This window comes from Lycium barbarum, chromosome 7 (genome assembly GCF_019175385.1).
Source record: "Lycium barbarum isolate Lr01 chromosome 7, ASM1917538v2, whole genome shotgun sequence".
Lineage (NCBI taxonomy): Eukaryota > Viridiplantae > Streptophyta > Magnoliopsida > Solanales > Solanaceae > Lycium > Lycium barbarum.
Window position 1 is genome coordinate 99716107 of NC_083343.1, and position 23809 is coordinate 99739915.

The following is a 23809-nucleotide window of genomic DNA, read 5'->3' on the forward strand; positions in this document are numbered from 1 at the left end:
TTTTTCCCAGGCAAACATATTATCAACTCAAACAGATATAAGTTTTAGTGTCACACATTTGCTAATCTTAGACACAGCAGTCATCAGTTTGGAATATCCTTGGTACAGTCACACGGAAAATGATGTTTCACTACTTAATCAGAGATACAAAGTTTACAACCGCCATGAAGAATGTTTTAAGTGCTAGTTGCAGACTAATATCATAGAGAGATGTCCAATTTTCACCGTGTAAACTCCCATAGCATCTGCCAAAGAGTCCCAACATCATCAGCAACTATGAAATCAACCACGAACGAGATACTGCATTACAATGCATGAAACAAAGCAAGTTAAGAAGTAAGCAGATAGAGAAGAAAATATATGAGCACCTTGTTATCATCTCTTCCGCTTCTGTGTCTTCAATTGCTTGAAAATGAAGCTGATTGCTTCCTTGAGCGTGGCTTTCCTTTGTTCCTTGAAATTCCACAGCTCACCGATCACATATCTGCCACTGGGATTGTATTCCTCAATCTCCTTTAGAGCTTCAGTTACTGCATTGTAAATTTCATCTCCCCATTCCTCCTTGAGCGTTTTTAGCGCCTCATCATCCTCATCGATCACTTTCTGCAGTTACTAGAAAAATTAATTAGATACTCAAAATGGCTGCCAGCATGGCACGGAATATGCTTTTATCTCTTCTCTCTCTCTATCTGATCGTTGTGGAGATAACAAAATAGAGGGGACAGGCTCGAACTATTCTCTTTTTGGCTGGCATCGAATAGGGGTTTGGCTTTCTGTTTTTGCTATTACCTTACGTAACTAAAGATTATGGTCTAGTTAAGTTTTGACAACTTTACCCAAAGATATAAGACGGTGGTTGTTAAAAATCCATGAAGCTAATACCCGGCAACAGAAGTCCTCCATTCTTTTTTTTTTTTTGATTAAGCACCGGGTGTCCGGGTCTCTTTGAGCCCCGACTAATCCCGGGGGTGCACAGGCCCTCGGCAAGGAGTTTCCCGCAAGTGCACCACGGGTAATTCAGGGTTTTACCCCAGTCCAATGGCCCTCAGAAATTGTTTGCACCCAGTGGGTTTCGAACTTGAGACCTTGAAAGGGAGCACCCCAAGGCTCAAGCCAATTACCACCAGGCCAACCCCTCCATTCTTTTTGGTGCATCCATGAGATTGGGCGTATTTGTTAGAGAGTGTTTTTGTGCAGGCTCTAAAACTATTGGGATACTTGTATAGGGGAATTTTCCTGCATTAATAGAATTAATTTACCTTATAAAACAAATTCTTTAATTCTTTATGTCGGACCTTTATGTGCAATAAATGGCTCTTAACCTAAGAGGAATAAAGTTGGCAACAATACAACAACAACAACAACAACAACAACAACAACAACAACAAGCCCGGTATAATCCCACCATGTGGGATCTGGGGAGGGTAGAGTGTACGCAGACCTAACCCCCACCTTGCAGGCATAAGAATAAAGTTGGCAACAATAACAAAATAAAACAAGCAGGCATAAGAAACACACCTCAGCATTGGACTCATCAACCATGAAAGTTTTAAATGGATGCCAATCAGAATTTTTTATTTTTTCCTGCCAAAGAGAACACAATTCTAAAGCCTTGATCTCAGCTTCCTCATTTGGGAACCTTTGCTTGCATGCGTTCCGAAAAGCCTTTTCATCGATTTCCCCCATTCTTTTTATCCCAATATGGGAGCGCCCACTGCTCAAGATCTCATTCATTCCCTAAAAAGATGATAATTGCAAATGATTCAGCCTCTAACAAGCGGTATGTTTTAACAGGAAGAAACTACAATACTATCAAATGCTGGTCTTATTCAACACATTGCAAGTTTTTTTTTCTAATAGTAACACAAGATTTTTAACCACATATCATAACATAAAAATCATACTGTCATAGTTCCAGAAATACTGAATATTATACCGTAATTAATGCGCGCCGAGCATTTTGTAACTCATCATTGCTCTGGCGCTCCTTTGCTAGAAGGGTTTGATTCAAGGACTCCAAGTCTTCCATTTCTTCCATTTTCCCAACCAGCTCCTCATTCATCTCCTTGATTTTATTTTGCACAGCTGCATCATCATCACCTCTTAGATGCTCCATAACTTCTAGTTTTCCTTTAAGTTCTGCAATTTCCATTTCCAGCTTCTGCCTGGCATCATTCTTTCTTTCAAGCTCCAGAATCGTTCTCAAAGCTGCCTCCTTCTCTCTCTGCACATTTAAATGCACTAATGACTAAAACAGTATTGAATAACTGGAGTGATGTAAAGAACAGTAGCAGAAAACCCCATTGCCAGGTTTTTGCGGAAGAAATTATATATATATATATATATATATATATATATATATTATTATTGAGTCTATCTCTATTTCGTCATCACTATATTGCATATCTTCTAATATGCCTCTAGAAACAAACTACTTAATTATAGAAACAGACGGCAGTTTTGAAGGATGGGGAGCAGTACTAAAAGCAAAACCTAATAAATATAGTAATAAAAATCACACACACACACACACACATATGTGCGTGAAAACAGAAGGGGAGAGAAAGGGGAAAGTGGGGGGTGGAGGTTATGAATACAGCACCTTATGTTCTTCAACTAGTCTCAACACATTCTCATCAGCTTTTCTTTGTTCTTCAGAGGCCATTTGAAGTGCGGAGTTTCTTTCGTCATTCTGAAAGTCCACAAACAATATTCAGGATCCGCTGAGTGTAACTTGCAAGTGAATTATAAAGCATTGAATCTACTTTTCAGGACAACTTCTCTTAAAAAAAGAACAGGAATCTTTAGAGTTTTATTCTACTTCAGAACAATACGGCGGCAAGTAAGCCAACCACCAAAATCCAGAAGAGTGTAACTACTTAAATTATTGTAATTCAAAAACTCAGACAACTTTGACTTATATTGGAACTTTGATCACCTTTTTCTTCTCCTCATCCAGCTTTAGTTTTTCTCTTTCAGTTAAAGTTTCCCGTTTGTTCAATTCTCGGCTCCAAATATCTAGCTGCTTCTTCTTCTTCTCCAACTCTACACTTAACATCTCCTGCTCATGTAGGACCTTCTGCACGTGCTCCCGCGCAAGGCGTTGCATCTTCCTTGTTTCTGTATTTAAAAATATCAGTTATAGGAGGTATGATGGTAGTTTCTTTAATTACAAAATACAAACATACTAGGCCCATTTTTTTCTCCAGAAACAGACTTTCTGGAATTCCTGATAATATCAAAATGATGCTCTAGAGTCCCTTAGTTTTTTTGAAGCAATCCTGTATACATTCAAAATAAATTGAATGTAGAAACAAATGAAACACACTTCAATAGAGAACATGCGTGATGTATAATTTTAAGTCCAAGTACTCTCATCTGATCAGTGGAAAACGTCAATTTCCCAACACATAAAAAGAAGGAACATAATTTTCACATCTAATCAGACAGTCAAATGAAATAATAAAAAAGATGGTTATATGACTGGAAACCTTCAAAGAAAGAGCGATGTAGTATGTCTTTCTCCTCAAGCATCCGCCTAAGAGACAAAGTCTTTAAGTTGAACTGCACCTGCAGCTCATCCAGATTTTCATTTTCCATATCAATCTCATTAGCTAGACTAACTACAACCTTATTTCTATCCTGTGTTTCTTCCTTCATCAGGTCAAATATAGTCTTTAACTCCCCTTTTCCACGCAGGTATTCTCCTATTGCCCCTTCTGCTCCATAATCATCCTCCCGCGCAACCCATCCATAAATATTTGAACCAGGCAAACTTCTATTGGCAACCCATTCTTTTTTACTGCAATGTCTGGCTTCAAAGGATTTCTCAAATTGCATTGCATTATTGAAACCGGTCCAATCCCTATCAAATGTCACAATAACTTCAGATACCTGCGCTTGGTTATCATGGAAAAACATAATTTCCAAGGGCTTATACAAGGAGAACTTTTTCAACCAATACTCCTTGTCCTCCACAGATTCTCCATCTGCTTTTTCTTTTGATATATTGACAATAACCCCTATCCAAGGCCAGCAAAATACTTCTTTTTGTTCAGCTTCTGTGCACTCTGCTGGTGTGACAGCACGTGGGGGTACTGGTTCAGCCTCATTTGCTAGGTCAGATTCCAAGTACTTTGCAAGTGCCAAGTGGTTGGCTTTTTGTTTTGCACGTCTACTGGCAGCACCTTTACCTACACCAGAAGCATGTGCAAACAGTTCCTTGTACTTGTAATCCTGCTTCTTCTTCCCAGCACAAAAGGGGCATCTGAGAGACCCATTTGGACCCTTCACTTTGTATTTTCCAGCTCTCAGTTCTTGATACGGTTTCTCTATATAATCATTGATCTCAGAATCACTGAAATCTGATTCCTCATCCGAGCTGCTACTCATCTGATTGAAAGACAAAGCAAGAGTCAATTTTCAGAGAAGAAGATAATAGTATATCAGAAGGTGTTAGAAGCAGCAGATGGTGGCTGTGGACACAAATACACATACATAAATATGTTGCAAAACAGTAACAAGCACAGAAAACTGATGAACATCATGAAATTGTGTATGTTTGCATAGGAGTCCATAGCTGATGAACATCATGAAAGCCAGACATTAGATATTATAAAGAGATCATGTAAAAGATCGCCTTAACTCGCAAACACAAGCTTATTAACAAGTGATACTACTGTAAGATGAGAACATTATGGTTTTATGGTTAGAAGAGATTGTTTCAAGCAATGGTTTCTCACAAAAGAAAACTAAGTCTAATTTCAGATTTGTGCTGATATAGTGGAACCAAAACGTGATAGTCCCAACTACTCTAATTTACAGTTCCAAATAGCAACTCATAATAATTCCAGAAAATCAGGAATCTGAAGAGATAAAATAATTGAAATCCATGTATGGAAGTTTTATGGAACTGCTTGCCTGCTTGCAACAAGTTCAGATTTCCAGACTTAATCCTACCAGCAGCATCATTGAAAACACTCTTGTTACAGTTCATTTAGACTAGGAAAAATCATAACTTTCAACTCATAAATAATTAGTAGAACAATGAAGCAAACAAAAACAAGATAAAAGATCCATTTACCATACATATCCCAAAAACAACAAAGCAAAGTACCAACAATCTATAAGCCTAGTTCAAGGTTAAAATGCAGTTGACAGCACGGACTGAAAACAATCATAGCCTTTCTTCTGAGGTTGGTTCTCTTTGGAATCTGAATCCTAAAAGGATGGATAGTAAGGAAGAAACTACCTAGATATTAGCTAATAATCTACAATATTTCCCCTGAAAATGACTTGATTAATGCATGCTGAAAATATCTACCCTGCCATATTAAGATCACTATAATTTGACCATTGAACAAAGGTAGAGGTACTCATAATCAAAAGGTCTACATAGCAACAACAACAATTACAACATATCCAATGTAATCCCGGTGAGGGTAGAGGGTACGCAGACTTTACCCCTACCTCGTAGAGATAGAGAGGCTGATTCCGATATATCCTCGGCTTAAGTAAAGCATTTCAAAGCAGTTTAAAAAAGGGAATGCAGAAATGAAAGCAATAACAACAACGAAATAAGGCGAAATCGAAAGCAGTACATAGCATTAGCATTCAGAAAAAAGAACAATAACAACAAAGAAATAATGCGATAACCTAAGCACAAGAAACACAGGTGGTAACAAAATTGAAGAACTAGAAACTATAAGAATAGTGCTAATACTACTGGTAAGAAGGTCTACATAGCAAACTCAGGCAAAAGTACCTCCAATGTTTTAGATGGACCAGGAATAGACCAAAAAAAAAAAACTTGTGGAAACAACAGCATAACAACTACGTCTCAGTCCCAAACAACACAAAATTGATATTTTCTGGAAGAAATTTAAGAGCTAACAAAAGTTACAACAACAACAACATACCCAGTGTAATCCCACAGGTGGGGTCGAGTGTACCCCTGCCTCGTGGAGGTAGAGAGGCTGTTTCCGAAAGACCCTCAGCTCAAGTAACGCATATCAAAGCAATTAGAAAAGGAAAATATAGAATAAAGCGGACATAGCAAATAATAGGGAGAGGAGAGCATTACATAGCACTCAGGAAAAAAAAAAATAGCAGTTACAACAGCCACATAATGCGATAAATGAAGCCCAAGAAACAACAAGTAGTACCAGAAATCGAAGAGCAAGGAACTACGAGAATAATGCTACTACCACTGGTATGAACGTAAAATCTTTATTGAAGAGTCTCAAACTTAGTTGTATCAAATCCCAGTCACCACAGCACCTATGGAGCTTAAAATCATTTAAGCCATTGCTACTCCCAAACCCCAACCCACTAAGAATTACAAAAAATAAGGAAAAATCCATATATTGCAGTACTAACTAGCTGGGACTAAGTGTTAGTTCATCTAAGGGGCTTGTATAATAGTGCAGGTAACTATGAGAATTAGGGCTTGTTTGGGCATGAATCACTATTCAATATTCGCAAATATTGAACTTCATGCTGAATTAGGAGTGCGTTTGGTATGGAGGAAAACATTTTCGAGAAAATATTTTCCAATTTTCTCAAGTTTGGTTGGTCAAAATGTTTTGGAAAACATTTTGTTTAGGAAAACAAGTTCCTCAGAAATGAGGAAAATGACCCTTAAGGAGTCATAAATAGAATAACAATTTTATTACATTACCCCTAATTATTATTAAGTCATCTAATGGCTGAAATTAATCAAACATACTTTAAAAGTTGTGCAACCACTAACAATTTCTTGAAGTTTCCAACTCAATCATTCATAATAAGGGTAAAATAGGTATATAATGGTTAATTATCTCTTGATTTTTCAAACCGGATAAGTAAAAGTGAACATCTACTTTAGTATAGAGATCTATTTTTAGTATGATGAAAAAAAAAGGATCTATTTTAGTATAGAGGACAAGTAAAAATAGAGGAAGGGATCAAGGGAGTATTATTTTGCTTTCTTAACAAAGACTAGAAAATAAGTGACGAAACCCACTTGTTTTCCATGAAAACATTTTCTTCATACCAAACACACCCTGAACCTTGAAAAAATACTCTTTCTTCCACCTTCAACTTCAAATACTCTTTTTTTAAAGCAAACATCAACTCAATATTACCCAACACCTAGTTAGAGAGAACATCTAGCTTTGAGTATCCCTATTTTGTCTTTTAAGACAAAATTATTTGGATATAGCTAACCCTAACTAGTTTAAGTAGCTGACATAACAAAAAATGAAGGAAAAAAAGAAAAGATAAGATAAATGGAAAATGTTTCAGATAAGCAGAAAGCAAGAAAATTAATGCACAAAACATAACCCTTTGAGAGATAAAAAATTCTTATTTTTCTACATTTTCATACCTTTTATGAAATCGACTGGAAAATCTTTGTAAAAAAAAGAGGGTTTAGTGAGAAGGAAAGAATTGACTGAACTTCAGAAATGATATGCAATTACTTCACTGTAATTGCCGACAAACGGACACTGACATTGCTAACTGTAATTTTCGAGGCATGGCGAGCTGATTCTCGCGTACCCCTACTACCAATTGCATCATTGGGCTTTTTAATCACTCACTTGGTGGACTCATTGTGAGCCCAATTTGGAAGTTAGATAAGAACTTGTAAAATTCACAAATAAATAGGGGGAAAAAAAAACATAAATGACCATCCGGGTGAAACTATTGGCAACCGCATGACTCAAGAAGTTTAAAATACTCTCTCCAATTCAAAAAGAGTGTCCATTGATCCATTTGCACACTCTACCAACTCTTAGACAAAAATGTATTTTGACTAAACTTTTTCTAATTAAGTAGGTATTGGAATTTGGTCAGTACTTAACACTTAATAAGGACAAATCTGAAAATATATGACTAATTCTTTCTCAATTTAGTAAGTGGGCACTCTTTTTGAATCAAAAAAATAAAGGCTAAGTGGACACTCTTTTTGAACCAGAGAGAGTATTTTTTAGTTTTTTCAAAATATTTCCATTTCGTAGCTTTTTCAACTAATTCCAACAATATGTATAGAAACTGTCATTGTTGTATTGAATATGGATCACTACTGTATATGTGTAGAAAATGTATCATACATATAAAAATGGTATTATTGTTGTGTAGAATATGTATTCTGACGGCAGGTATATAGAAAACGTATCATTGTTGTTTAATTTGTGTCTAATAAATGTATAATTATTATACATATTTTGGGGATACTTCTTGAAGGTTCCCTTTGTCATATAGTTTGCATATGCATAAATTATCTATTAATTGTTCGAGATGAATTATATTTTGTTTTGAGATCATGAAGATAATTATACCTTCTCAATTATTCATTTTAGTTTTAATCAAATGCGAACAGTATAATAATTTCTAAAATTCAAAATAGGGCATTTACAAGCAAAATGAAAGGCAAGATCATTACATTTGAATTCAAACTATAGTTACCAAAAAGAAAAATTCACATTATAACTAAAGGCCTTGCAAACAAAGAGTAACAAAAAAATAGTGCATCAACTATTCAACAATAATGTTTACTTTATACTCGGACCTCCTTATCCCCTCCTCCTCTTCTTCTTCTTGTATGTCTATATTAGCTTGTAGGAATTTATAGTACCTTCTACAGATTATTATTGTAATAAGAGTATATCTTTAAGTACTGCTCACAAATAATACCTTATTCCCACTTCCTAAACTATGAAAATTCTTCAAAAAAATATTTGTAACTAAAATAAGAATTATGGAAAAAACACCAATAATGGGGGAAAAGGCAGAACAAAAAAGAAGAAGAAGAAGGAAGAAAAGCAACTTTCTTTATAGAGAATTTCGTATGAAAGGGAGAGGAATAATTAATGACGAAGAAGAGAAAAAATCCATGCGGTGGAAAAGTTGTGCTTTAGTATTTTTAGTAATCCATACAATTTGTAAGTTACATTGAGCCATAAGCAAAACAAATACTAACAAATTTTTCTTCTTTATTTAGCTAGAATCCCTCTTATATGTATATAACCACTCTTCATTTACCTTCATTCATATATGGGACATGATCAGATACTGTACACTTTTGAAAAGCTAGTGCATTCATATAAAGCCTACTGTAATATTTTGAAGGAGCCCAAGAATCGGTTGAATAAACTAAATTTGGTTCTCGTCATAGATAACCAACAAAACTGTTGCTTAGCTGATGAGGATTCTAGCTCTTCCATATATCCCACATCAGTTCCCCTTCTAAAGGTCACATACTTATGTACGCTGGGTGGGTTATATTTTCTTCTCAAGATGAAGCCATGGAAAGTCTTAGCTTCGTCAATGTACAAATAGAGATGATAAGGGCTCTACCTATGAACTACTACAGAGGCCTTTATTTGTTACAAGGGAGATATTCATCTTTTTGATAGTCGGGTATTTCTTATACACTTGGTTTACACGTGTGTGTGTCAAGCGAGGGTATTGAGGATGTCGACTACTACAGTCCGATTAGTGTCAGCTCATTTCCCCCCAAATCATTTTCTGGAGAGGGGGATTGTGGTATAGGCTTGGACACTTTTTTAGGTTGGAGAAATAGCATCATCCTTCATCATTTTGAGCTTGCACTAATTTCATTTTACTTCATATGTATACACAGTACCCACACATGTTTAACAATAATATATACTATGTGATTTTAAAATATTTTTACTAATTGACATGAGATGCACGTGAGGCGCACGGGAGGCACGTGCAACGCACGAGATGCATGTGCGGCGCACACAGAAACTAATTTTATTGTATATATTTGAGACCTCCTTGAGAAAGCTAACTGCCATTCTTGGCACCATTTTTTTCTTAATGGGTGGATATATTAGTATTAAATTATTGACTAGAAAATAACTAAAAAGCCAAATATTGTGCTTTAGTATGACGAAGAAGAGAAAAAATTCATGCAGTGGTAAGCTGTGCTTTAGTATTATAGTAATCCAAACAATTTGTAAGTTACATTGAGCAATAAGCAAAAAAAATACGTACTAACAAACTTTGTTCTTTATTTAGCTAGTCAAATACCCATATCAGCTGCGCATGATCTCAAAACACATACCCATACAAGTTTAATTCATCTTTCCTACTACGTCCCATGTGTAGCGATTTCATTTCATACTATCAATTCCATCTTTTCTTCATTGAGTAACCCCTCGTCGATTCCTTATTTAGTAAATCCAAATAGAAACAAAGGAACAAAGAGTACGTAAAATCCTTAACCAATTAAAGTAATTAAAAAAAGAAAAAAGTACCACTTGATGAGCAGATCTCCTATATACATCTCTCCTACATTTACTCTTGCTGAGTAGCTGACTACCATCTCACATTGCTGTAGTCTCAGTTGGATGATCCTTCCATCTTCGCAAAAATTCAGAGAAAACAAGTACCCCACACACAAGTATATGGCTATACATACCAACGTGGCAGCTTTCACCTTTCTGCATCTCGAGTCTCTGGCGGACGCACAATCCACCGAATTGTAAGGTAAGGGCTCCAAATATGAACTACGGTAAGGGCTCCAAATATGAACTGCTACGGAAGCCTTTATTTGTTACAGGTGGGTATGTATATATCTTGTTGATCGTTGGGTATTTCCTATACACTTGGTTTATACGTGATCATACACCATGTCAGGATGGCACTGTTACTGCTCAGCCTCCAACCCAGCTACTTGATAACGCTTTTGAGGTACAACCTCCTCTTCAAACCAAGGGCCAAGTGAGGGCGTTGACGATGTCGACCACTACAGTTCAGTTATCGTTAGCTCATTTCCCCTCGAACAATTTTCTGGGGAGGGGGATTGCACTATATGCTTGGAATCCTTCAAGGTCGAAGAAAACGTCCGAGTCGTTCCCTCGTGCCGTCATTATTTTCATGATTGGTGCATCCAGAGCTGGAGGGAAACGGGGAGTAACCAGTGTCCTATCTGTCGTCGGCCCTACGGAAATATGGAAGTATAGTTTGTGTCAGTGTAAACACCCCTACCCTCCGGAAAATAGTACTTAATTTCCCCCTCAGACTGAGTATGCAACTTCATTCTGAAAATTCAAAGTGTTTGGCAGTTTCGGCATACTGTAAGCAGAGGTGGAGTCAGGATTTGAAGCTTGTGGGTTCGGGGTTTTAATATTTTATAGTTACTGGGTTTCAAATCAATAATTTGTACATATTTGATAAAAAAAAAAATTAATACAAATATATGATCCGGACCAAAGCTATAGGGTTCAGCTGAACCCACACCCGAAGGGCTGGCTCGGCCCCTGACTGTAATTAGCTTTTATCCGAATTCAAGTAACACTATGGTAGAATATAATGTCCGTTAAACTTTTGTCAGTTCCTTTTATCTTTCTTAATGAATAGCTGAAAGAATTAATTGATTCAGCTCAAATTTGTATGTTTTGAATTCAATCTGCCACCATCAAGGTTTCTTAATTAAAAATCTTTGTGTTAGCCATTTTAACTGCGTATGTAACCTCTTTTGGAGTGACTATAAAACCTGAACATCAGTTAATTGTGTTAATCCATGTGGAAAAAATGCTGCGATCTTCCCCTCCCCTTGGATTGGGATAACGATGCCCTCTGTTTTATGTTATGCAATTAATCAGTGTGAATAGGGGGAATTTCCATCAATCTTCCATTATTTTCTCAAAATTCTGAGTAGGGCACTATAATATTGATTAATTCAACTAAATCTCGAATGCTTTTGGAAATCTTCTTCTTAGTTGTCAATTAGTTATTGCTCTCATCTATAACTGTCATCGTTGGAGAAGATGTCTGTGTAGTATATGCACAGGATGCATGTGCAGTGCCCGAGATGCACGTGCGGCGCATTGAAAAACTAGTTTTATTGTATATATTTGAGACCTCTTATTAAGATTTGGCTTTAGGCCACCAATTGAGCCGCTCCTGATCATCGTTATCATAATTGGTGCATCTGAGCTTGGACGAAAATGGGGAGTAATCGGTGTCCTGACTGTTGTCTTTGGTTCTACGGAGATATTCAAGTATAGTTTGTGTCAGGATATTGCATATTATCCATCATATAATGGTAGTTTGTGAATAGGGGAAATTTCCACCCATTCTATGAAGTCATATATCAATACCTTTAGTAATAAATAGTAGTATAATAAATCAAAAAATAACAAGGTACACTAGCTAGCTAACCAACTTTACATAATATGTAAACAACCAAATATGCAAAATAGTTAGCCAGTGGTTAGGGAATAAACGTGAAAAGAAAAAATTGTTTGATATTAGAATAAACATGCCAAGTCCACAATTGAAAAATACCAATTAAGTTTGGATGAAGTACAAACAACACATAGTAGACTGATCATTTTCTTTAAATAAGAAAGAAAAATAAAAACTTCCTTAAAAAACATATTTTTAATCTAATATCTCATTATGTTTGAAGGTTTAAGGTTTACATTTAGGATTTAGAATTAAAACTTTTCAAAAGGTCAAAGAAAAGCTCTTTTTAGAAAATGTATTCCTTCTTGTTTGAGTTTGGAGCTTAAGGTGATAAAAAAAAATAATTAATGAAGAACAAAAGCACTTCTTCTGAAAATTCTAACTTAAAATATTAACTAGAGATCTTAAGAAAAGAGCTTTTGTTCCTCCTTAATTTTTAATAAACTTCTCCTCCTCCTCCTGTTTCTACTGCTCTTTCTGCTGCTCCTCCTCTTTCTCCTCCTTCTCTCGTTTAGCTGTTGCTTTCATAGGATTGTCGAACACCAGGTTCAAGTAGATTTTCGAAGGCTATTGTTGTGTAAGTCGGCATAATGAACAAAGAAGAAGGGGTTCAGAGACGAGGAGGACAAAGAAGAGTAGAGCTTTCAAGAAAGAGATGAGGAGGATGAAGAGCAGAGTTTTTGTAAGGACATCAATGTTTTGGGGAAAAGGGGACGAAAGATTTAGGGTTGGTCTATGGATAGGCTACTTGTGTCAATAGTTTGGGCCGAATGTTTATCTCATGGCATTTAGGTCAAATTTGAGCCACTAAAATTTCTGATGGCCACACAGTCTCTTTTTTCCCTAGTTATTTTTAAAATCCTGTAATTAAAAAAGAGATAATTATAGCCTAATACCGATCAGTGATCTAATTTACGAAATTTGGCCCTATTCCTAAGTTATTACCCATATAACCCATTCTCTCATCCCTCTTTATCTCTTTGTCTCACTGTGTTCAAAACTCTTAGAAGAAACGAAGATATAATTCTATCTCTGTGTTCTAGGTTCTTAGAAGAGACGAAGATATCGTTATCTCTCTGTGTTCTAATTAAGCTCTTAGAATGCCAAAGATATCATTCTGGTCATTTGGATACACGAAGCAAATGGGACATGGATTAAAGATAAAATAACAAGATTGAAAGGACAATACACTAGTAAATGCGAGCTACTTGTCAATGGAGAGAATGTCAAAAGACGAAATACAATACATTATCTCATACTTCGAAAAATCTGGGTTTGCCCAGATCTGAAAATTTGTTGTGAAATCTTGAATGAGTATTATCTCATTTTGTTGGTAATAGCTCAAGGAAGTCGATTTGGGGATTCGATTGAGATGAATTTGGTGATTATTGAGGGTGAAAATTTAGCAATCTGAAGGCCACCATTGTTGGGGTCTCGGTGCTTTGGGTTATTCCAAATCCGGAAATCTCCTTTGGGAAATAGATTGTTGGCGATTGGAACTGGTTTGAACTGATTCGAGCAGCTGAAAAATTGATGAAGATGATGACCTGGTTCACCTTTGATGTTGTGTATAACAATGTGGATACAATGTTTATATATAATTGTACACTGTTTATACAAGGTTATACAGAACGCACTTTGTTTCATAGTTTGCTAGGATTCATATTTGGCATTGTAATATATGTAATGTTTATATACAGCTTTACATAACAAAAATACATTATCTATACGCTGCAATTTGAGTTGGTTTTATGTGTTTATATATAATTATACAAAATATATACAATATTTATATATAGCTATACAAAACATATACATTATCTTGGGCCACATAGCTATACAGAACATATACATTATCTATATAAGAATGATATAATGGGTTACATCGGCTGCAAACTAGATGTGTGGGCCATACATATGAGTTATTTCCCATAAAAAATAGTCACAGAATTTCAAATTCCACAATTATATTAGGAGCTATTGATGATTCGAATTGGTGTCTATTTTACCTTTTTTTTTTGGTGATTTGAAAATTGAACTTCTAGCGTTACTAATTTGGGGATTAAATTAATCTTTGAATTGAATGTCTGAATGAACACTCAATTTATAGTAATTGGCCCCCAAAGTCACTCAACTTTGTTTTCTCTTTCAAAAGTCATCCAACTTTGTCTAGTTGGCTTCCATGGTTATCTAACTTCACTTATTTAGCCTCCATTGTCATTTTAGCCGGAATATAATTTCCGATACCCATTTAATGGCATGACAACTCTGAAAAAAATTAAAAAATTATAATTAATATTTAGGTTTATTTAGGACCCAACCCACCCTAAATCCGACTCAATTCTTGATTCGACCTGCTTAAAATGGGTAGAATTCTCCAGATATGAATCTACGAAAATGAAGATCTCGTAGAAGTTTTCTAGATCTGAACTGGATGAGAATAAAGACCTGGGAGAATTTTTCCAGATCTGAACTGAATGAGAACTACGCCGGAAAAGGAAGAAAACGTCGACGAGGATGACTGTTTTCGCCTAAAAAGGAACGAACAACGAAACTTCCAAGACAAAGGACTTAGTGGAGGCATCAAAGGTTGCCGGAAATCAAAGGCAAAGGACAGTTTCGTATTTCTGATGCCGGAAAACTTTTCTGATCGCCGTAAATTATAGGAAATGTGATGGGTAAGATAGAATAAATTGTTGACCCTCACAAACCCGCAATGAAAGTTTGAGATTTCCGAAAAGACTTGCTGGAAGTGTCTGCTAGCTAGAAAAGAAGATGCCGGAACAATCACCAAAGAAGATGCCGGAACAGTCACCAAAAAATCTATCGCCGAAAAAGGCAACTTGAATCTCTAAAAAATAGCAGAGGCTCTGATACCATGTGAATGATCTAAGTGTAATTGTTACACCTCGGAAAATTTTCGTTCGTGCACAGTGAACTGACCGACGAGGAACTATTACGAGTATCGAACTAAGGATGTTTTAATGACATTTTGGAAAAGAATTATAATGTCCCTTATATTGGTAATGAAGTGCCAAGTAAGTTTCAAGAAGAACCCATAAGCCAAACATGAGCATAGGCCATCCAAAAGAGCGAGTTAAGGAAACATCTTCGTAATGATCTGGTTTGGAGGGGCCAAAACACCATTATAAAGTTGGAATTTGGGAAACACACCACAGGATGAACGTTGTAGAAAATTAAAAGATCTTTCCAACCATAGGTCGTGAGCCTTCACAGCATAGCGGAATCAAAAGTTATGGTCATTCTACGACAGACTGTTACAGGGCAAAAATATCACCTTCTGGCACCATCCGCGACTCGCGGATGACCTGTGACTCGCGGACACGACCCGCGACCACGCCGTTTCATCGCAAAGTGTGCCAGTGAGGGTAGGTCAGCTGGCAAGCTCCGCGACACCACCTGCGACTCGCGGATCATGCTCGCGACTCGCGAAGCATGCCGCAGGTTGTGTCGATCCAGAACATTATATATAGACCAACTTCGTTTCTAACTCATTATTTTCACCATTTTTGGTCCTAAAAACCTCTAGAACTCTCTCTAACATCTCATCCACAAGAAAATCAAAGGAAACCAAGATTAACAACATCAAATTCAGGAATCAAAGTGTATGAAACTCAAGTAAGATTTATCTTCTTCAAGAAAATCCTAAGGAAGGTGAGGTAGGGTTTTGGTGCTAGAAGGGGAACTCCACTCAAGACTTGTTCAATCACTATCTAAGGTAAGTTTCATGACTTTCTCATGATGATTAAAGTGTTGATAAGTTAAAATGCTTGGATTGAAGAAGAGTGTAGGAAATGGGTCATGAAAGGTGAATAGTGACATTTTTGGGTGAAGGTTTGAATTGAATCATGAATGTTAGTGTGTTACGAGTATGAATACGTTATAAATGACATGTAAACCATGAAATAGGTGTGATGTATGAGAAAGTGTGATGATGAGCTAAAACCCATAAATGTGGAGAGATTGGAGAAAAATAGTGGAATGTGGTAAATGCAAATAAATGACGATTGTTGTTACGATGTTGTGAGTGTTGTTAGGAATGTTTGGTAGTTGAAATGAATCATGGGAAATGTAGTAGGGACAAAGGAAACGCTGCCCAATTTTCCCTAGAACTAGTAGCGCGTTCTTCTCATCGATTGACTAACGATGGTGCGAATTCTCTCTTGAAGGTAGAGACGTGACATCAAAGGAAATCAAGAGAACGATAGCATAGTTGACGACGAAGGTATGTGAGGCTTATCCCTTCCTTTCAAGGCATGATCCTTGGGTTAAGATTTCATAACACTTCCATATTTTCCTTACTATCGAAGGCTAAAGGTCTACAATCCCAAAGCGTGATTCCTTTCTTGTTAACCCATGAAGGTTTTCCAAAACATTCATAGTCTCTATCCAAAGGTTGTGATCATGTGACCTATGAGTATAATAACGATGACATGTTTTTCAATGATGATGATGAATATGATGAGAAAGGTTTTATGATTAAAGGTTCCAAGCCTACGATTTCAAAAATGACATGAGAATGATGAGCCATCCATTGACTCCTTGATTTTTATTCATGAATGACGACTACATTTCCTTAAAGATTTCCAAAAGTATAAAGAATGACTTCTTACAAGATTATGACCCTATTTTCTGTCCCCTTTTTATATTAGTCTTCGTTGACAGTCTCGCCTTATGATGATTGTCCCTTCAAGGTGAGACATGATGATCATGATTAATCCATAATATAACCGGAGGTGTTCGACCTTACGTCACTCCGATGGAGTTATAGCTTTTCCTTGGGTTCTCCTGCATGCTATGTATATTATGTATGTATATATATATGATATGAAAATGTTTTCAGGGGAAGTGGGGAAAGGTGAGGCGCTATAGACGCATAGCCACCTGTACAACTGGCATATCATGATTTCATCCCGGACGCGGGGTGCCCGGACGCGGGATAGATAGGTGATGGATCGGGCCGTACGTTCCTCGGCACTAGTATACTATATTATATATATGGATCGGGCCGTACGTTCCGCGACAATATATTTATATATGATGACATATGGATCGGGCCGTTCGTTCCGCGACAATATATTTATATATGATGACACATAGATCGGGCTGCACGTTCCGCAGAAATATATGATATGAAGTAAGTCAGCATGTGCTATTTCTTCTATACGTGACAGTCATATACATTTGCTCCTTATTGATGTTTCCTTTATCTCATTGACGTATTTTCATTGTTATGCCTTACATACTCAGTACAATATTCGTACTGACGTCCGTTTTCTTTGGACGCTGTGTTCATGCCCACAGGTAGACAGAGAGACGGCGCAGACCTATAGGAGCTATCAGCAGATTTACAGGAGCACTCCACTATCTCGGAGGTGCCAGTCGGTCTATGCTTTTGTGTATATATGTATATGTCTAGTACTCCAGTAGAGGCTCGTAGATACGCAGTGTGGGTTATGTGGTCTCCCAAGGTTGCCATTATGTAGAAATTTATATACATATACGTGCATATTATTTTGATAGCCTAAAGGCTTATGTTTACAAAAGTATTTATGTTTCAAACAAAAGATGATTTCTTTATGATTTGAATATAAATTGATTAAAAGAGCACTAAATTAGTAGGATAAGTCATAGAACGAGCGGTGCTCGGTGGTTAGCCCCGGGTACCCGTCGCGGCCCCTAGCTGGGTCGTGACAAAAGTGGTATCAGAGCAGTTCAATCCTAGGGAGTGTCTACGAGCCGTGTCTAGTAGAGTCTTGTTTATGGTGTGTTGCGCGCCACACTAATAAACAGGAGGCTACAGGGCATTTAGGAAAAATGACCATCTTTCATCATAAGAAATCGTTCGATAGAGCTGTATTATGAGATTATCCCCTCCCTAATGGTGCGTTATAATTTCAGCGAAGCTGATGAAGGGAAAAGCTACTGCAGCCCAGAAGGGCAAGATGGTGGTTGAAGAAGGGCTCGATCAAGAGCCTTCTATATATATGGAGGAGGGCGAACCCCAGAATAAGGCCCCACCTCGTTTTTCCCATACTTCACCCACTTTCGAGGATCAAAGGGGAGCCTCAACTTTAGCTCCAGCATCCCCCGTTCCTCCCCCAGATGCCTCGGGCCAAGAGATGAGACAGACTATTCTTTTACTGACTCAATTGGTTGCCAGTCAAGCTCATCGGCAGGATATGGGCCACGGTAACAGGGGTTGGAGAAAGGAAGATAATTCTTCAGGGTTTGATCATGAGTTTAGGGGTGATTCGAGGCAACAATTCTCTAGGCACTCAGTTCGTTTCACAAGTGGTGCTCCTCCGCAGTTTCCCAGACTCAGATTTGATGGACTTACTTATTCTAGGTCACCCCAAAGTCTCAGAGTTTCCAATTCCAGAATTCGGAGTAGTTCTAGTCAGACGAGATTCTCGGTACCACGATGTACTCAGTGTCGCAGGATATTGTTCTCATTCAATATCCTGGGCTTCCAAGAAGCAGAGAGCAGTTGCTCATTCTAGTACCGAGGCAGAGTATCCTCCACTGGCCACTGCTGCAATCCGAGCGCACTTGGTAACCTGAGTGCTACCTATTTAACGGCTTATTGTATCTTCTATTCACTCACCAAACACATAGAGATTGACTTCCATTTTGTCCAAGAAAAGGTGAAGAATAAATCCTTGGTTGCTCGTTATCTTAGCACTCAAGACCATGTTGCCAATATTCTCGCCAAAGCTCTACCAAAAGCACAATTTCAGCATTTAGAAATCACTAGTGTATTTCATCCCTGCAGATCTCTTGTAGTTTTCACCCACATCATTTGACTGTTAAACCGCACACGCTTAATTATGAAATCTGATAGTTGGTGTGAGAACTTTTTTTCTTTTTTCTTTTTTGAGTGCTTGATTTTGATTTTGGACAAGAAAACTTTTTAAAAGATTATTTTATCAGATAAAATTGACCCGATCATTTAACATTTCCATTGACAAGATTTCTGCATTGAATTGAGGATAACAACATTTTCCAAACTTTGAATTGATTGATTATTTGATATGAATGCAGAAGTTAGTTCTTGATTTTTGCCTCTATTCCCCTTTCTTCTTTCTGTTGATAATAAAGTTCGTAAGTACAGTAATTTATTTCATAGAAGAAAGTTCAAAGCCATGTCCCTCAAATTAAAGAAGCGGATGGTGATAATTCTTTTCCCTACCTAATTCCTCTATGAGAATCAGCGGGAAGACTCGTTCGATGACTTGAAAATTCAAAGAAGCGGTTTTATATAGATGTAAGAAAAAAAAATTGGACACGCGATTCCTAAAGCTATGTAATCCTTCTTCCATTTCCCCTTCCCCTACCTGGTCTATGTAATAATTTTTTTTTTTTTGAAAAAAAAGTGGAAGTGAAGGATAAAGCATGTATTATGGAGTAGTAGTCATTGGTGTAATAAATAAAATTTGACTGACCATTTATGTTGTATTCTTCAGACTGAATTTAGCTGCCAACCCTAGTCAGCAAGCTGAAAACTTTCGCTTAAGAAGTTCGGAATCGAAAGCGGGAAAACTGACCGCATGATCGGCAATGGGCATAAACCCTAAAACAAGATTCACTCGTTCTTCAGTCCTCACGTAGACATGAAGGGGAGGTCCCATAGATAGGATTTAGATTTCTGAACGGGAAGATATAAAGTCAAGTAAAAATTTACCTGCACCCACTGCTTATATCAATTTAAGCAATTTAACCAAGGTAGCTAAAATTTAAAAATACTTAACTATGATGTTTCAAGTAACAAATTATTCATAAAGAGACTCGCTAAATATGAAGTCAATTTATTTCTGACAAATACATTACAAGACCTAATTCAAAGTAATGTTTTACTACTTTTGGTTTCTTATGCAAGACTTGTGCATTGACTTGAGAAACAATAAAATTTTCAATATTCATAAATAAGTGGTCTTTTTCTTGACTCAAATTACCTTTGTATTTTTTCTTTTCTTTTGAGAACAAGGAAATGAGTTTATACTTTTAAATGCAAGTATAACTTTCTTGCTGTAGCAATTGCATCAACATTGCAACTTGAATTATCCGGAGTTAAGAGTTAGAAGCATTAACTTTTTTTATTTTTATTGTCCGGCATGTAACAACTTAGTTGTACTCTCTCCGTTCACTTTTACTTGTCCACTATGGACTTTGCATACCCCTTAAGAAATAATAAGTGAAGTGTATATTTTACCATAATACCCATATTAATTGGTGTATGACTCCTTAATGAATTTGAAAAATGATTTGGGATGAGCCATTAATGCTAAGGGTAAAACAAGAAAAATAAATTATTTTTCTCTTGATATATGAAAGTGGACAAGTAAAAGTGAAAATATATTTTTGGAATAATGAACAAGTAAAAGTGAAAGGAAGAAGTATTCATTTAATCATTTTAGCCAACTAGATCTAACAGTATATACAAATTCAATCAAGTGTGAATTTCACAATTAGCTGACACAAATAGTACTTTTAGCTCAATTTAAAAATAAAATAAAATTGTCTAACGCACATACCTTCTCAGTTCTCAGTACTTAATTAGCAGCAACTTCGACAAGTCAAAGAAAACTTTTGAACTCTTTTATTCAAACATGGATTCCTTCTAAAATCATTCTCAGTATATATATTTGCAAAGCTTTTTCTAAAATTCCATTACCCACTTTCGAACTCCGTCATTCAAACATGGGCTACGGGCAACTCTCAGTTCTGCTCTTAATTGTCTTTCTTTGTCAAATTGCTTTTTCTTCATCTCTGTGCCTCAAAGATGAAAGCATTTCCCTTCTAAAATTCAAGAATTTGCTTACTGTAGGTCTCCCAAATGATATTTGCCTTTCCTCTTATACAAAGACTACTTCATGGAATATGAGCAGAGATTGCTGCTTTTGGGATGAAGTCAAATGTAATGAGATGACCAACCATGTTATTGAGCTTGACCTCAGTTGCAACCAACTTATTGGGGTGATTGATTCCAATAGCAGCCTATTCCAACTCTCTCATCTCCAAAGGATCCACCTTTTTGGGAATAACTTCTCTGGTTCTGACATCTCGCATAAATTTGGCAGGTTTTCAATCTTGATGTATCTTGATCTTTCCACCTCCTATTTCTCAGGTCAAATTCCTTCTGAAATCTCTCGTCTTTCCAAGTTACAATCTCTTCATCTCGCAAGTGATTTTGAGGGTTAGTTGAGACTCGCAACTCATGATTTTAAGATGCTCATTCAGAATTTGACCCAATTAAGCGAGCTTGGTCTTACTTTAGTAAACATCTCTTCGACCGTTCCTCCTAATTTTCCTTCTCACTTAACAACTCTGAGCCTGAGATTTACAGGATTGTATGGGATAATACCTGAGAGTATTTTTCACCTGTCCAACCTAGAAATACTTGACTTATCAAACAATGATCAGCTTAGTGGTTCTTTCCCAAAGACCAAATGGAATAGCAGTACATCTCTCATGATGTTAGATCTTAGTTATGTGAATTTTTATGATAATTTTCCTGATTCTTTTGGCTATCTAATTTTAATGGGTTCTTTGACACTTCAATATTGCAATATTTGGGGGCCTATACCATCATGGATGTTCTCCCTTTCATCATTACGTTTATTAAACTTGCGGAATAAGCACTTTTCTGGTCAGCTTGAGGATTTCAAGTACAATTCATTATTCTTTCTTGACTTACAAGGCAATCAACTGCAAGTCAATTCAAAACCTTATGAACCTAACATTGCTTGATCTTTCATCGAATAATTTTAGTGCTCATGTGGATGTCAGCCTCTTTTCAGACCTCAAAAATCTTACGGATCTTGATCTTTCATATAATAGTATTTCATTGACTAATGAGAAGGAAGTTGAATTTATTTTTCCTGAGTCTCTTGAGATCTTAAGATTGTCCGGTTGTGAAGTAAAAGAACTGGATTTTTTTTAGGTCCACAAAGAAGCTTATTATCTTGGATCTTTCAAATAACAAGATTCAAGGGAGAATTCCTGATTGGGATTGTTTAATTTGATGCTTTCAATGTCATATCGCAATCTATCCCACAACATGCTGACATATGTGGATTCTATTCCTCTTCAATCTCTAGATATTATTGATTTGCAGTCAAATTTTCTTCAAGGGTCACTACCTATTCCACCAAATTCCACAACAATCTTCTTCATATCAGAAAATAATCTTGGTGAGGAAATTCCTTCATTTATCTGCAATCTGATGTCATTGAAAATACTAGATTTGGCAAGAAATAACTTGAAGGGAGTAATTCCGCAATGCTTAGGTAATATCCATAGTCTCGAGGTTTTGGATATGCACCACAACAGTCTTTCTGGGACACTTCCAACAACTTTTAGCTTTGGATTGTAGCTTGAGATCAAATAAATTGCATAGACCCATCAGAACTTCAAAGATTGAGAACATGTTTGCAGAGCTTCGTATCATAGATCTTTCTTACAATGCCTTCATGGGAAAGTTACCAACAAGTCTGTTTCAACGTTTGAAAGCGATGAGGATAATTGATCAACCAATGAAGGCACCGAGTGATGGATATTACCAAGATTCTGTAACTATTGTAACTAAGGGATCTGAGCGTGAAATTGTGAGAATCTTGTATTTGTACACCACTATTGATCCTTCAAATAACAGATTCGAAGGACGTATTCCAAGTAATATGGGAGATCTTATTGCGCTCCGGGTGTTGAGTTTATCTCATAATGAATTGTAAGGTCATATACCATCATCACTTGGAAGTTTATCTATAGTCGAATCATTGGACCTTTCTTTTAACCAGCTTTCGAGAGAGATACCACAACAACTTGCTTCTCTTACCTTTCTTGCATTCTTAAATCTCTCCCACAATCATCTTCAAGGATGCATTTCTCAAGGACTTCAATTTTATACTTTTGAGAGCAATTCATATGAAAGTAATGATGGGTTACGTGGATTTCCAATCTCAGAAGGTTGTGGCCATGATCGTGTGTCAGAGACAAATTATACCTTACCCGCACTAGATGATGAAGAAAACAATTCTGAATTTCTCAATGATTTTTGGAAAGCTGCTCTTATGGGCTATGTAAATGGACTATGTATTGGGTTATCCATAATATATTTCATGGTTTCAACTGGAAATTCGAAATGGCTTGCAAGAATCATTAAAGAATTGGAGCACAGAATTATTATGCGAAGGAGAAAGAAGCAACAACGTCAAAGGAATTATAGAAGACGAAATAATCACTTCTAGGCAAGTTACTAATTGAGCAAGATTTGATTTCAGAACTTCAAGTATTCAAGTTAATATCTATGCTGATCTTTTAGTTTATTGAACGTATTTAGTATTTATGCTTTTGTTATAACAATTAATCGAAGATCTATACTGAGCACATTTGTACTTCCAATAATTTCAATAAATAGAAGATTTTGAAAAGGATTAGCTTTAGTTGATGCTTTAAGGTAGTAAAAGTTTTAACTATATATAACATGCGACGTGATGAGTCATAGAATTTCATAGTTTTGATGATTTGACAAACGAGCCAAGGACCAGGTCCTCCATCAGGTCCCATGGGAGTACTGCACGGT

General features: G+C 36.6%; 2 protein-coding genes across 5 annotated transcripts; one reads left to right on the forward strand and one right to left on the reverse strand.

Annotated features, from left to right (window-relative positions):
- LOC132603637 (factor of DNA methylation 1-like) lies at positions 1 to 7591 on the reverse strand. Of its 4 annotated transcripts, none has more exons than XM_060316774.1 (8): positions 7367 to 7591; positions 3492 to 4392; positions 2939 to 3120; positions 2603 to 2692; positions 1937 to 2224; positions 1519 to 1737; positions 369 to 603; positions 1 to 274 (listed from the first exon to the last, which is right to left on the reverse strand). In XM_060316774.1, exons 2-7 carry the CDS (start codon positions 4390 to 4392, stop codon positions 376 to 378), a joined length of 1908 nt encoding a protein of 635 aa, XP_060172757.1. In that variant the 5' UTR covers positions 7367 to 7591; the 3' UTR covers positions 1 to 274; positions 369 to 375. The 4 variants fall into 4 exon arrangements, with proteins under 4 accessions (XP_060172757.1, XP_060172759.1, XP_060172756.1 ...); XM_060316776.1 differs by having other exon boundaries at positions 1 to 300; XM_060316773.1 differs by having other exon boundaries at positions 1 to 245; positions 7367 to 7590.
- Positions 7592 to 20925: 13334 nt separating this feature from the next.
- On the forward strand, positions 20926 to 23474 carry LOC132601650 (receptor-like protein 9DC1). Its single transcript, XM_060314727.1, has 6 exons — positions 20926 to 21421; positions 21572 to 21893; positions 21997 to 22144; positions 22343 to 22514; positions 22663 to 22928; positions 23025 to 23474. Exons 1-6 carry the CDS (start codon positions 20926 to 20928, stop codon positions 23472 to 23474), a joined length of 1854 nt encoding a protein of 617 aa, XP_060170710.1.
- Positions 23475 to 23809: the final 335 nt, after the last annotated feature.

Coding starts and splice junctions, on each gene's coding strand:
- LOC132601650 (XM_060314727.1), top strand. CDS start 20,926: ATGGGCTACGGGCAACTCTCAGTTCTGCTCTTAATTGTCTTTCTTTGT. Junction 21,422..21,571: donor TCTCGCAAGTGATTTTGAGG/GTTAGTTGAGAC, acceptor TGAGATTTACAG/GATTGTATGGGATAATACCT. Junction 22,929..23,024: donor GAGATCTTATTGCGCTCCGG/GTGTTGAGTTTA, acceptor TCTTTTAACCAG/CTTTCGAGAGAGATACCACA.
- LOC132603637 (XM_060316774.1), bottom strand. CDS start 4,392: ATGAGTAGCAGCTCGGATGAGGAATCAGATTTCAGTGATTCTGAGATC. Junction 2,225..2,602: donor GACTAGTTGAAGAACATAAG/GTGCTGTATTCA, acceptor TTAAATGTGCAG/AGAGAGAAGGAGGCAGCTTT. Junction 1,738..1,936: donor CTCGGCGCGCATTAATTACG/GTATAATATTCA, acceptor TCATCTTTTTAG/GGAATGAATGAGATCTTGAG.